Source organism: Macaca nemestrina, chromosome 16 (assembly GCF_043159975.1).
Source record: "Macaca nemestrina isolate mMacNem1 chromosome 16, mMacNem.hap1, whole genome shotgun sequence".
Lineage (NCBI taxonomy): Eukaryota > Metazoa > Chordata > Mammalia > Primates > Cercopithecidae > Macaca > Macaca nemestrina.
Window position 1 is genome coordinate 36,341,430 of NC_092140.1, and position 14,726 is coordinate 36,356,155.

Below are 14,726 nucleotides of genomic sequence, written 5' to 3' on the forward strand. Positions count from 1 at the left end.
TAGACGTACTTTCAGGGTTTGGCAAATGTTTAATTTAAATATATGTTTAAAATATACAAATATTTTAAAAATTGTAATAAAATAATGCAAACATTCAGATACTATATACCAGATTTTAATAGGATAGTGCCCACCAACATGTGAGCTTATGAATTTTGATATGATTTGCTTTTATGTAGAGACTTAGGAATGCCATTAGAGCTCATAGCAGGAGTACGTGAACTATGTTCATGGAAAGCCTCCCAGAGGATATGAGGTGAGATCTAAACAATGGGTTGAAATTAGCCAGGAGAAATTGTTGGTGTTGGTGGTGTAGAGAGAGAATGTTCTAGGTATCCACATGCTAAGGCATGGAGGTGAGAGTAAGAGTGGAGTATTTAAAAGCTGAAAGAAGTTTAGTATAGCTATAGCATAGAGAGCTGGCAAATAGTATACGCACAACATAGAGAGCTGGCAAATAACAGAGACAGGACTCGAGGGCTTATCTGTCTCCAATATTTTCAATCACTAGACAACACAAAACTACTTGATCCTCTGAATCAGTAGCTATGGTTCTCTACAGACCTGCCACATCACTACATCCCCAGCTCTAGCTGAAACACCATATTAAAGCCCATTACCTTAACATGACTTACAATGCTCTTCATGATTTGGCCTTTTATCTACCAGCTTCATTTCTCAAAACTCGCCTGACTGTTGGTAGAGGGAGAAAAGCTTTCCCTGATGATGTGTGCAGTAGTCCATTTTCACACTGTTGATAGAGATGTCCCTGAGACTGGGCAATTTACACAATAAAGAGGTTTAATGGATTTACAGTTCCACTTGGCTGGGGAAACCTCACAATCATGGTGGAAGGCAAGGAGGAGCAAGTCATGTCTTATGTGGATGACAGCAGGCAAAGAGAGCTTGTTCAGGGAAATTCCTCTTTTTAAAACCATCAGATCTCGTGAGGCTTACTCGCGATCATGAGAAGAGCACAGGAAAGACTTGCCCCCATGATTCAGTTACCTCCCACTGGGTCCCTTCCACAACACATGGGAATTCAAGATGAGATTTGAGTGGGAACACAACCAAACCCTATCAGTGTGTATAACTATTCACATCTCAGATTTATTTTGGCACCCAACTGCATATTACTTGTCCATTTCAAAAAGCTTAGCAGAGAGTTTAAAGCAAGGTAGACATGGTAGTACTGCAAGGTGCTGTATTAAAGGAGACTGAAATCCTTTCTGGAGGGTTGAACTCTCGACTTCAAAGGTTTTCTGCAGATAAAACACTGTTTATTGCATTTGAGCTCAGAAACAAATCAATAAAAAAAGTACATGGAAAAAGGCACCATTATTGAGAATTAGCAGAAACAAATATGGTAGAATCAATCCTGCCAAATCCTTAGATATTGAAATTATTTGATATAGAATGTGTATGTGTATGAATATATAAAGTATGGTTAAAGTAATAAAAGAAAATACCAAAAGTATGATTAAGGAGTGAGAATATAAAAAGTAGTCAGACATTAGGAAAAAAAACAAATTGAATTCCTAGAAATGAAAAACCAAACAATTACAATTAGAAACTTAAAATGGGTTAACTATTGTATAATATGATTGAAGGTGGAAATGGCGAACTGAAGGATAAAGAGGAAGGAATTACTTTAATGCAACAGAGTGACAAGGAGAGAAATATGGAAGATAAAATAAGAAACATGGATCAAGAATGACAAAATCTAATGTAATACAGTCTGAGTTCCACAAGGCAATAATAGATTTGTGGAGATAGAGTACTTGAAATAATGGCAAAGATTTTACAGTATTGGTGAATGACATGGAATCCCAAGAGTAAAGAATTCTACCTTGCTTGAGATTTGCTTCTTATAGATGAACTTTTAGTTGGTACTTTTTGCTGGCATGCGAAGTATCATTCTGAACAATTTATTGTCTTATCAATGATGATATGTTACCAAAGTATCTTTGTTTTGTGTTTGTAACATTTTAAAATGTTTTTTCATTTTTTTCTTCTCTTTTGGCTAGGTGCCAACAATTCTAAATTCGCTGCAGAGAAGTGTACAAGCAGTTTTGGTGGGGAAAATTCAAATTCAGGACTGGTTTAGTAATGGCATTAAGAAAGCAGCTTTAATGCACAAGTGGCCATTAAAAGAAATATCTGTTGATGAAGATGACCAATGTCTACTTCAGAATGATGGATTTTTTCTTTATCTGTTATGCAAGGATGGATTATATAAAATAGGCTCTGGATACAGTGGAACAGTTAGGGTAATGTGCTTTCTTACAGTTCCTTAATTATACAGAGTTATAACCATAACGAATTGTGTTCTGTGTGTTTCTAGTTTCATTTCTAGAATGTGACCTAATTTGGGTGTAAAAATATTTATTTGAAATCTATAATTGAAATACAGGCGTTAAATGTCATTCACCCATTTGTATTATTTTTCATTGACTGTTGATTATGAAACCACTGATAGACTAACTTTTTTTATTTTGCAGGGCCATATATACAATTCTACATCCCGTATTAGAAACAGAAAAGAAAAAAAGTCTTGGTTAGGGTATGCTCAGGTAAGAGACTATCCACAATAAACCAAAATTTTCTTATCTTTTAAACATGTGATTTGTCCTTGTTTAATCAATAATGTCACTTCTATTTAAACAAAAATGATATAGTTTTACTAATATGGCCATAACAACTGAATAGTGTAGTGTAAAGAAGACTGGCTCAGAACTCATAAGAGGTTCAGTTTTAGTTCTGGCTCTGCTTATTACTAGCTATATGACTGGACAACTCATTTAACTTATTTGGTCCTCTGTTATTTAGCTTTAAGATGGGATTAAACATACCTTCTTTAGAGTTCTTGTTTAAGTGAGTCTCTAGATAAGAATTGAAGACCACCTTTATCATTAGCACTTTTTTTAAAAATTGAGACAGAATCTCGCTGTGTCATCCAGGCTAGAGTGGAGTGGCGCAGTCTCGGCTCACTGCAACCTCTGCTTCCTGGGTTGAAGAGATTCTTGCACCTCAGCTTCCTGAGAAGCTGGGACTACAGGCCCATGCCACTGTGCCTAGCTAATTTTTTTTGTATTTCTAGTAGAGACAGGGTTTCACCATGTTGGCCAGGCTGGTCTTGAACCCCTGACTTCAAGTGAGCCACCTGCCTGACCTCAAATGAGCCAAAGTGCTGGGATTACAGGCCTGAGCCACCCCACCCAGCCTGATTAGCATGTTTTAATTGGAAATGTATACGTGTCCTGAGGCCAAATTAGGGTTTCTTACTAGAAACTCTTTCATTTTAGTCTAGTTTCAGTACTTTCTAGGAAACAGTGTTTGGCCTGCTCAGTAGACAGCTACCTGCATGGAGAATATGCAAAGAATCACAAGAGAGAAAAGCCATGGGCTGGTGTGTCTTTCTTAATGTTGTGATCTTATCTCCTGACCAACATAGCCAGATAGGTGTCAGCCTTTTACAAGGTCAGCAGCCAGATGGATACATTACTCCTCCTCTTATGGAGAAAAGCAAATGAAGGATGGACAAGAGGGACTAGAAATATTTTTTTCCGTATGGTACCCACCTGAACGTGAAACCCAAGTTCCCTTGTATAAGGATAGAGAATAAAGATTTCCCTGCATGCCTGCCTTGCTGAGCTCATGAGATTTGTTGTCAGGATCAAATGATAAAAGATATTTGAAACTATTTTGAAAACTATGGAAATTATTATTGTTGCGTGAAGAATAATTCTACTGTATCAACTGTTGGGGAGAATTTGGAATTAAAATTTTTTTTGGAGTTGTAGTTTCACTTTTGTCACCAAGGCTGGAATGCAGTGGCACGATCTCAGCTCACTGCAACCTCTGCCTCCCAGGTTCAGGCGATTCTCCTGCCTCAGCCTCCTGAGTAGCTGGGACAAATCCCAGCCTCCCAAAGTGCCTCAGCCTCCCAAAGTGCTGGGATTACAGGCATGAGCCACTGCCCCCAGCCTGAAATTAAATTTTAGATAACAAATTAGTTTCTCAGTAATTGTCGCTTTAAAGTTGAACTTAGCTTAAAATATGTCATTGAATTTTTATTTGCCACTCTACTGTGTTTTATCTAAGAAATAATGCCGTGGAAAATATTTTATTATAGAAGTGTGTTCAGTGACATATCACACCTTCTGAAACCACTGTGCTATTCATTTTCAAATAGCAAACTCAATACTTGTTATTTTTCTTAAATTATTTGTTAAAGTAACAGTGATCATTTATATTATTTACTTGGCTACTGATATGGTCATATACAAAATGTTTGTACCTGTACTGTCCTGTTTAGTATACCTAATTATGTTTCTGGGAATATGTTAAATCAATTTTCAATAATGACTTTTCCTCTAAATGAGAGGAATGTTCTTATATTTTTAATCTTTAACATCTTTTAGACATCAATATTGATGTATTATTGTAACTCAAAAACCTGTAATATGGAGTTGTATGGCTGCTTTTTCTGCTGAATTAGTAATAAATATTTTAACAGGAAAATGTTTTGCTGTTATCAGGGTTATTTATTATATAGAGATGTGAATAACCACAGCATGACAGCCATAAGGATAAGCCCTGAAACACTGGAGCAAGATGGTACTGTAATGTTACCAGGTATGTTTCAAGTAGTTATTTTTTTTTCCACAAGCAATTTTAAGAAATGTGCATGTTAGGCTATTTAGACACATAAAGAATGATTAGCAAGGGATAGTGCTTGCTTATAAAAGGGTTTTAAAAATCTTGACATACAAAGCATTTTATAGTCTATGTAAAGTTAATACATATCAAGACAATGGACATAGAAATATAAGTTTTAATATTTGTTTTCAAAATTGGCCAGCTATGGCCTAATCTCTGACCTCACCCCACCACGATTTTCTTAGCTGCTGAATTAGTGGAGTGATGTAACTGTGTTGCTCTTAATAAAATCAGAACTCTGACTCTCATGTGATCCAGTATAAAGAACCTTCTGTTTATTTTTACTTTAACAACACTGCAGTTGAGTTTTCCTCCTTTATTTTATTTTATTTATGTTAAAGAGGTTTCAGAGACAGAGTTTAGGGTGGGTCAGGAATTTTTTTAAAATTTCATCATTTATGCTTCTTATGCTTCTTAATAATGCTTTGATAAAGGTCTTTGGACATAGTTTATTTTGCTTTAATTTTGAGGCTTTTATATATTCACTTAAATCACTGCTAAATTTTCAGGCAGTAGGTCTCAAATTTTGTCAAATGCTGGAAAAATGCATATTCTTTATTGTAAGGTCTTTGAATTTGCTTATAATGTTGATACTTTCTGAAGCTGTTTATATTAAAATCTTGAACGTCTAATGTGTCTGTCAATAATTTCATAGTAGCAATATTACTTGTAAGCACTTGACCATCTGAAAGTGAGAGCTACTTCTGAAGAGTGCGTTGAGAAGAATAGCTGCTCCTGGGCTGCATGTTAATTTTTAAATATAATCTTAATAACTTCATAAAACATTTATTGGAACCTTAATACCTATACATAGATACATATTAGTGTACATGACACTATGTTAAAGTAAATACCACATTTCATGTCCATTTCAGAAATAGAGCAGCTTTGGAAAGCGGTTGACTTAAATCATTTTGAAAATAGCCATCTATTTTCAGATATGTCAACAGTTTTTTGTTTGTTTGTTTTTTCATTACAAGTCCTGGGCCATGTCTTTGGTCATAATAACAATAATGATAATAATAATATTAAAAAATACTTTTGATAACATGCACACTCCCTGCACATATTTATACATATATTAAAAGTAATCATGTTTGTTGTATAAAAATCATATGAACTAAAAAGAATGAATTGAAATAATTATAATCCCACTTCCCATATATAAACACTATGAACATGTTGGTAAATATCCTTCTCGTATTTTTCCTGTGTGTATATGTCCATACTTGTAAAAAAGTGTGATCATATGCTACATATTGCTTTTTTAATCTATCTCTTTCACTTAATATTCTGAAAATATTTCTAGGTCATTAAATAGTCTTCTACAATGTCACTTAAATGTTACAAAATATATTCCATTGATTAATGTTTGGGAATGAAAGCCTTCCAGTGTTTTGCTATATAAATTACACTGTAATGAGCATTCCTGCTGTGCTATCTTTGTGCCAGTCATTTTAGGATAATGATGTAGAGGAAAAATTCTAAATTGACACATGCCCTCCGCTATAACTCATGGGTACTAATATCAAGGATTTACTTCTGAGAAACCCTGCACATGTAATAGAGACAGTGACTGAGAAGACAATTTGAAAATATCTGCCTACAGCTGTTTTATTTATTCTGCCTTGATAAAAAAAATTACTCAATGTCTTTATTCAGTTTAAATTCCATTGCTTCGTTTAACTTCTGAAATGCAACTTTGAACGATACAAGCGTGGCTTTCTGTGTTTCATAAGTGTGTGCTGTATTAGTGGTGAAGAGTGAACCAAACTTCGGGAAGATAGTCCCGTATTTGTCTTCAAAACTGGCAGACATTGCTTGATATATTCCTGAAGATATGATCTTAAAATACTACATGATGGATAAAGAAACCATAAAGAGAAAATCTTGAAACCACGTGGCAGAAGACTCCTCCCTCAAGCTTGAAGAAGCCTTTTGTAATTTTCTCATTTTTTTGACCTGGACTGAATTTTCATCAACTAGCACTTTTTGTTTTTCCTGGGTAGGGATAGCTCCGCTCTGTAGCCTTCCAATCAAGGAGCAGAAGTAAATTGTCAGGTTTGTAGATGGTAATGAATACCATGTTTCAAGTTGACATAAATCAGGTAATTCCCTGAGCTTCATGTTCCAGCTTGTCTTACAGTATAGTTTATTTAAAAAGTATTTCAACCTAGTTTTGACGAGCTTAAAACATACTTTTTTCTCTGATAATTGTCATTTTATTCTTTAAACCTCAGCTTATCTTACAGATTGTATCTTTATGTCATTTTCTCCCCATGTCTGGTGACAGGTTGCCTCAGTTCTGAGGCTTTTTGCTACTCTTCTTGCGCCGCTTCACTCCTCACCCCTGCATTTATCTGAAATTATAATGAGTTTTTCTTCTTTGCTTTTTAGTTTAAAATCTTACTGCTTAGAGCTTGAGAAGCATCTTTCTTGCGCCTCTTTGTGTTCTGTACAGTGGACTAGGAACTCTTTCTTTTGATTTCTCCTCTCTTTGATTACCAAGTCTCTTGGGCTACCAGTGGGCCTTGTCTCCCAGTTTCTATTTCCAGTTTGTGATCCCTGAATTCTCTATTTGGTAAGGGTCTGCCTGTGTTTTGCATATTTATGATAAGGAAGTATGCTAGTATGAAGCTCCTGGGCAAAGATAAAGAATAATCTAGCTTATTCGGGTGGGCTCCATTACTGCATTCCAAAATCAGAATTTTATGTTTTATTGATTCAGGTGCAACTAGAAATGAAATGTTATTTTTTGTTTTGGTATTGTGATTAATGGAGAGATTCATCCTAGTTCTCTGCAGTTATTTTGGGAAGTATGTGTGTGTGTGTGCTTTTAACTTGCTTGCTGAAAATTTGTTTTTCCAAAAGGATAGAATTTATACTTAGATGTTGATTTTGCTTGTAGTTTTGTGTTATTTAGTAGCAGTCACTAACACATGTTCCTGTGGTCCTTCTGTAATACTGGTATCCCTTGTTACAATTGAGCTTGTGCATTATTTTGATCAAAGTATGTGGTGTACTATTTTATGGAGATGCATACAGTATTGATGAAATACGGTATTCTAGCCAAGATACATGACTGCTTTGAGATAAAAGTAAAAACGTAAGCATGTATTTGTCTGCTCTGTGTTGGACAAATATTTAAAAAGTTTAGAGCACACTAAATGCTAAAAATGCTGTGAATAAACATAGAATTTCTAAGTGGGAAATGCACAACTGGTTATGAATATCCATTTTACAAAGCAAGGGATATCTAGTTGGGCACAATAGACATCAAATACAGAAGCTTTAAGTCTGTATTTTTCTGTGACACTAATGACTGTGATGTATGTCTGAGAGTAGAGTGTTGCCTCCATTGCATGTGATTGTATTGAAATGATTGTAACCAACATTATAGTTTGTTCATTGTGGTGCATGTTTACTATCAGACTATATCTAATACTAACTCATTTTGAAATGAGGTGGGATCTCAGGTCCTTGGTTATGGAAGATTTATAAATATAAGCAAAAATGTAATAAGTATGATTAGTTGAATTAATCTCTGCTAATTTGTAATTCTTTATTAAAAAGCACAGTCTCCTTTTGAGTTTAAGTTTATCCTTATTGCGTGGAGAACTCTCATTTTGACTTCAACAGAGGAGTAAATTCATTTTGCAAGGTATTTGCTTGTATTGTAATATAAATACTTTTTCTTCCTTTTGCACAGATTGCCACACTGAAGGTCAAAATATTTTATTCACTGATGGAGAATATATTAATCAGATAGCTGCTTCAAGAGATGTAAGTATCCTGAATCTTAAGTAACTAGTGTAAATTGAATTTCTCTGCCTTAAATTATTTAGCTTTTATTAGATAGACTGTAGAGCCTTGAACGACCTCTTTCTGTAATGTAATGCTGTGGATGTTTTATTTTTCTTAGGATGGCTTTGTTGTCAGGATATTTGCCACAAGCACTGAACCTGTTCTGCAGCAAGAATTGCAACTTAAACTGGCTAGAAAATGCTTACATGCCTGTGGTATCTCACTATTCGATCTGGAAAAGGACTTGCATATTATAAGTAAGATAGCAAATCAAGTGTTTTCCCCGTATTTTAATTTTCAATTTTTAATTCTCTTAAAAATGAATTGTGTTTTCACCAGTTCAGCTTATATTGTGGCAGCTGTTTTGTGTCTGTTACTATTAATATAAAGGATAATTTTGAATTAATATGAATAAATAGGAAATGCGGCCTTTAAACAAAGTACAATATTTGAAGACCATTCTAAGGAAATGACTAATAATTTCTCATTTTTGTTTTGAATAGAGCAAAAGAAAATAAAATTTAATGAGAATTATGGATGGATATTGGTGAATGCCATTAGTTTATATGCTGCATCATTATTCAACTATTTAAAAATTTGAAAACTTATGTTGTAAATGTCATTACAACAATATGCATAGTTCTCTCATTGAAATTTTTTAAGTTTTTACTTGAACAGATTTTCAGGGTAACTATAGAATGGTGTTATAGATTGTGACAGTGGTAATTGGCCTTACACACAGGTCAGTAATCTTTCATTTGGATAGAGAAATGCAGATAACCACAGAGTATTTCTTCGGCTTAGATTATTTGCTGTTGTAATGTTGTAAAAGTAATTAGGATCATGAGTTCTCCTGAGAGTTTTAGTTTTGGCTTGCCACGCCACTCCAGGTTTAATAGTGACCTTCCATAACTTGTAGGGTTCTTTGCAAGATCCTCCTCCTTTTTTGACTGTTATCTCATTATATTTAATAAACTTGGCATTAGTGCTTTACTTTATATATTCTAATTTTGTAGTATTTTTATAATTCTTCCCTAGAAAAATATCGAATTGAAATTACATATTTAAAATTTTAAAAGCCCAGAAACTAATTAGTAGTTTGTATAGTTGGACAAAATCATAAAATGTAGTATATATAAAGTTACAATTATTCATAGTTTTACAATTTGAAAATATGCATAAGGATCTGTGTGTATATGCATTTTATATATATATATAAAATATATATTTGAATTCATGGAGTAGCTATATAAGATGTTCTTCTGTAGAAAAAGACATAGGCAGAGAATCTGAAATACTTTAATTCAGATATCTGCATGGCATTGTTCCAAGCTCAAATGACTGTGTCTGGACTAACCTCTCCAACCTTTATATTTGCTTATTTGTAAACCAAATGGTATAGTTGAGGAATCAAATGAGATAAATTTTGTGAATGCATGGTACCTAATAAATGCTCAATAAAAATTTGGCCATTTTTACATTAATTCAAGGAATATTACTGACATTGAATTTTTAAAATTTTTTGTTGTATATTTAAAAAATTAATTTGTTACTGGTTTGGAACAAGAGAAACAGATTATGATAGCTTTATCATTCCTTGGAGTACTATACCTATGGTTAATATGTTTAAAAATTTGAGTGTATAACATTTTGTCATCCTTGTTTTTTAGTGATTTTGAATTGACATTGCAATCACTCAAAATAGTACATGTTGTGTTTAGAATTCTTCATATTAGAAATGCAATAGTATTTATTAGTCTCGTATTTCAGGTACAGGATTTGATGAGGAGTCAGCAATTCTTGGTGCAGGACGAGAGTTTGCGCTAATGAAAACAGCAAATGGAAAGGTAAGTTATTCTCTTTGGATTAAAAATTAGCATTCTCTGATTTAAGAGATTAAAGTACAATCTGTTGATTAGTTTATATAGTTTGCATCTTTAATGAGAATAATCTTTTAAATTTTGACTTAAAATTATTTTTTATGAGATAAAATTTTATTCATGTTGGAAACAGTACAGGCATGCCTCATTTTATTGTGCTTAGTTTTGTTGCACTTCACAAATAATTGTTCTTTTTACAAATTGAAGGTTTGTGACAACCCTGAGTTGAGTGAGTCTGTTGGCACCATTTTTCTAACAGCATGTGCTCACTTTGTGTCTCTGTGTCACATTTTGGTACTTCTCTAAATATTTCAAACGTCTTTATTATTACATCTGTTATGGTGATCTGTTATCTTTGATGTTACTATTGTAGTTATTTTAGGGTACTATGAAGTGTGCCTATAGAAGACAGAAAACTTAATGGATAAAAGATAAAAAAGCTATTATGAACTGTGTCTTCTTGGTAAAATATTTGTATTTCTTGCTCAACTCCCATAAGTTGAATAGTGTGAAAAAGAGTTTGTTTTTATGTGAATTTTGTTTTTCAGTAAAATATTGATGTCCTTTTTTTTTCTGTGTGAAATCTGATGCACTATTACAAAAAGCACCATAATTCCTTTTTTTTTTTTTTTAAATGTATAAGATATATTACACTGGCAAATACCAGAGTCTTGGAATCAAACAAGGTGGTCCTTCAGCAGGAAAATGGGTTGAGCTGCCAATTACAAAATCTCCAAAGATAGTACACTTCTCAGTTGGACACGATGGCTCTCACGCCCTTTTAGTTGCAGAAGATGGGAGCATATTCTTTACAGGATCTGCTAGTAAAGGAGAAGATGGAGAATCAAGTAAGTTGAGTGATCAACTATGCATTTAGTAAAAATAAATTCTTTATTTTAGTAGAAATAAATAAAAGTTTATTAACATAAAGTTACCAATTTCAACAACACTAACCTCACCAAGTTAATAGAGGATTTTACACTGGGGACATATTTAATTAATGGCAGTGGGTTACTGTTCATTGAAAAAAAAATGTGCTTGCTAATTTCATTCTAAAGTTCATATTTATGAATTTTTATGCTTTATGGGAACGTGGCTATTCATCTGAGAGTATATGCTTATTTTATAGCAGTTAATGTTATTTTAAAAACTTACTTGTTGCAATAGATTATTTTAGGAAACCCAAAACTTTGGAAGGAATGTATACTTCAGAATGAAGGTAAACTTTACGTAATCTTTTGTAATAGTATTGACTGTGGATTATAGTTTTTGTTTTTGTGTTTTTTGAGACAGGGTCTTACTCTTTGACCCAGGCCGGAGTGCAGTAGTGTGATTAGCTCACTGCAGCTTTGACCCCTGGGCTCAAGTGACCCTCTCACCTCAGCCTCATGAGTATGTGGGACTATAGGCACATGCAACCATGCTCAGCTAATTTTTGTATTTTTTGTAGAGATGGAGTTTTGCCATGTTGCCCAGGCTGGTCTCAAACTCCTGCACTCAAGCAATCTGCCAGCCTCCCAAAGTGCTGAGATAACAGTCATGAGCCAGCATGCCTGGACTGGATTACCATTTTTGGTGTTATTTCTCTGTGATGGAATCATTGCTAAGCAATGACAAAGAAAATTATTTTGTTTATGTCTCATATTTCTTATGTTTCTGTGCAGTCTTCCTCAAAGTGTCATTTTTCTCTTGTTATAAATTCTCACGTACTTTATATATTTTAGCACATTGGAGAAGCATCGTATAGGGATTAGGTTGTAAAGCCAATACATAATGTAAAAATAATGTGAAAATAAAAATTATTTGGAAAAACCCTTTAAAGTAGCCATAAAGTGTATTATTATCTCTCAGAATAGTTTTTCCTTCTGGCATTTGGAGGACATTGTCCTTTCTTTGAGGACCAGGTAAAGTAGTTGTAGTGTATGTGTCTGTATATATACGTATGTGTGTTTGTGTATACGTGTGTGTGTGTGTGTGTGTGTGTCATGTCGTATGAAAAGTAGAGTATTTTAAGCCCCAGCACAGCAGCAATATATTTTTGTTCTGAAAGACATGCAGGGACTGGGGTTGACTGAAGGAACAATTGGTTTCTTGTTTCCCATATTTTGCCTAGTTCAAGGATTTAGTTTTTGAGAGCAGTGGCTGCTTGAATCACCACATTTAAAATTATTCACTCTCCTTCCATATATATATATATCTCCTTTCCTTATAATATCTCATTGACAGCTGGGAACGGTGTCTCACACCTGTAATCCCAGCACTTTGGAAGGCCAAGGCGGGTGGATCACGAGGTCAGGAATTCGAGACCAGCCTGACCAACATGGCAAAACCCCATCTCTTCTAAAAATACAAAAATTAGCCAGGTGCGGTTGTGGGTGCCTGTAATCTCAGCTACTCAGGAGGCTGAGGCAGGAGAATCACTTCAACCTGGGAGGTGGAGGTTGCAGTGAGCTGAGATCGTGCCATTGTGCTCCAGCCTGGGCAACAGGAGCAAGACTCCATCTCAAAAAAAAAAAAAAAAAAAATATATATATATATATATATAAATTGACTTGATGTAACTGCTTATTCAATATATATGTTGAATGAATGAGGAACTTCTTTTACTTTACAGGATCTAACAAGAATACATGTGAATAACAACTTGGAAAAAAAGGAGATTTTAGATATGTGTTAGTAGAATGGTATTAATAATGCAATAGCTAATTTAGAGATTGGGCCCTCCAGGAGTTTGGTAGAAAACTAATATTACTCACTGAGAATTTGAATGTACTTCAAGGAATGAGGATCTAGCAATTATAGCATAAATATTAATTGACCAGAGGAGGCTAGCAGGTTCACTAATTTTAAGTGACATGTTGGGAAGCCCAGGCCTTTGTGAAAATGGACAAATAGAATAGTGTCATAAATGCAAATAATACATGTTTTTTTTTCTTTGAGCTTTATATACAAACCATTATTATTATTATTATTGGTACATAGAGGTCTTGATTTAATCTAATTTCTTTTTTAAAGCTAAGAGCAGACGGCAATCCAAACCTTATAAACCTAAAAAGATAATTAAGATGGAAGGAAAGATTGTGGTGTATACAGCCTGCAATAATGGAAGTAGTTCTGTTATTTCTAAAGATGGAGAACTCTACATGTTTGGAAAAGATGCCATTTACTCTGATAGTTCAAGTAAGTTAAAAAAAAATTTTGTGCAAAGAAGTTTCAGTATTAGTTTTGTATGACAAAGACATATCTAGAAAATTTATGTTTGTAGCATGCTTTCTCTACATTTTTTACATTTCCTTCCAAATGTGAAATATTTCGAAAGAGAAATTCTCTGTCATATCTTGTCATTAGGAGAACTGTCCCTAGTTTCATGCAGAGCTAATCATAGAGCTTGGCAAGGGAAGCTTCACTGTAGCTGTGACTTCTGTGGAATGCTTTCCCTAGATTCAGGTGCTTATGGGACATGTTCCTGGGACAGTGGCAGTATCCTGGGGAAGTGATTTTCATGACAAAGCTAGTTTATAATTGTTGAAGTATTTTTTCTCCCCCATTAGGGTGTTTGGCTGGGATGATCTGTCTTATTTACTGTTCTATCCCCAGTGCCTAGCACAGTGTCTGCCACGTTGTAGGGTCTCAAGAATTATTTTCTAGTGTCTGGGTGACTGATAAACCAAGTTTAAGAAGTGGATATGAGGGGTGGAACTAGCTAAATCGTTTTATATTTATAAATGCTAATCTCCAAAACTTGTCACATTTGGTTACTAGATTTTCTTTCTAGCAGCTAGAAATGAATATAATGAATGAGGCATCCCACTTGGAAGGATTTTATGTGTGATAAGTATGTAAAACCTTTGAGTTTCTTTGGAAAAAAGGAAACTAGAATTAATGAAGTTTATGATTAGAAATTTATGTGATTGTCTCATGCTGGGGAAATTACATCTGTAGAACATTTATAGCCATTAATTATTAAGTCAAGAGGTACCCAGATGATAAGTGAACTGGCTTAATGCTATAATATTTAGATTCTCATTTGGAAGCAGCTATCAGAGTAAATCAGAATTTGGGAGTGGGCTCTTGTACACTTTAAAAATAATATTCAGAATAATTGTTGCTTACTAACATTCACTGGGTAGAGCTGATGGAAACTTGTATATCTCTTCAACATATATTTATTGAGCATGGATGATACATCAGTGATTGACAGACCTGTCAGACCTGGTTACTGCCTTTTTAAGGATTTGAAGGACAGTTGGGTATTAGAGGACTTAAATGTTGGGGAAGTGGCATTGAATGGTTATGGACATAGACTCAGATCCTAGCATC

At 34.2% G+C, this 14,726-nt stretch overlaps 1 protein-coding gene across 16 annotated transcripts in view; it reads left to right on the forward strand.

Annotated features, from left to right (window-relative positions):
- The window catches only part of LOC105481778 (MYC binding protein 2), a 285,288-nt gene that overhangs the window by 56,010 nt on the left and 214,552 nt on the right, over nt 1–14,726 (forward strand). For all 16 annotated transcript variants that reach the window (XM_071081184.1, XM_071081186.1, XM_071081190.1 and 13 more), the window contains exons 6-13: nt 2,028–2,270; nt 2,502–2,573; nt 4,542–4,638; nt 8,432–8,505; nt 8,645–8,783; nt 10,297–10,373; nt 11,050–11,254; nt 13,422–13,586. In XM_071081184.1, the coding sequence (XP_070937285.1) occupies nt 2,028–2,270; nt 2,502–2,573; nt 4,542–4,638; nt 8,432–8,505; nt 8,645–8,783; nt 10,297–10,373; nt 11,050–11,254; nt 13,422–13,586 (1,072 nt within the window). The remainder of the gene's footprint in view (nt 1–2,027; nt 2,271–2,501; nt 2,574–4,541; nt 4,639–8,431; nt 8,506–8,644; nt 8,784–10,296; nt 10,374–11,049; nt 11,255–13,421; nt 13,587–14,726) is intronic.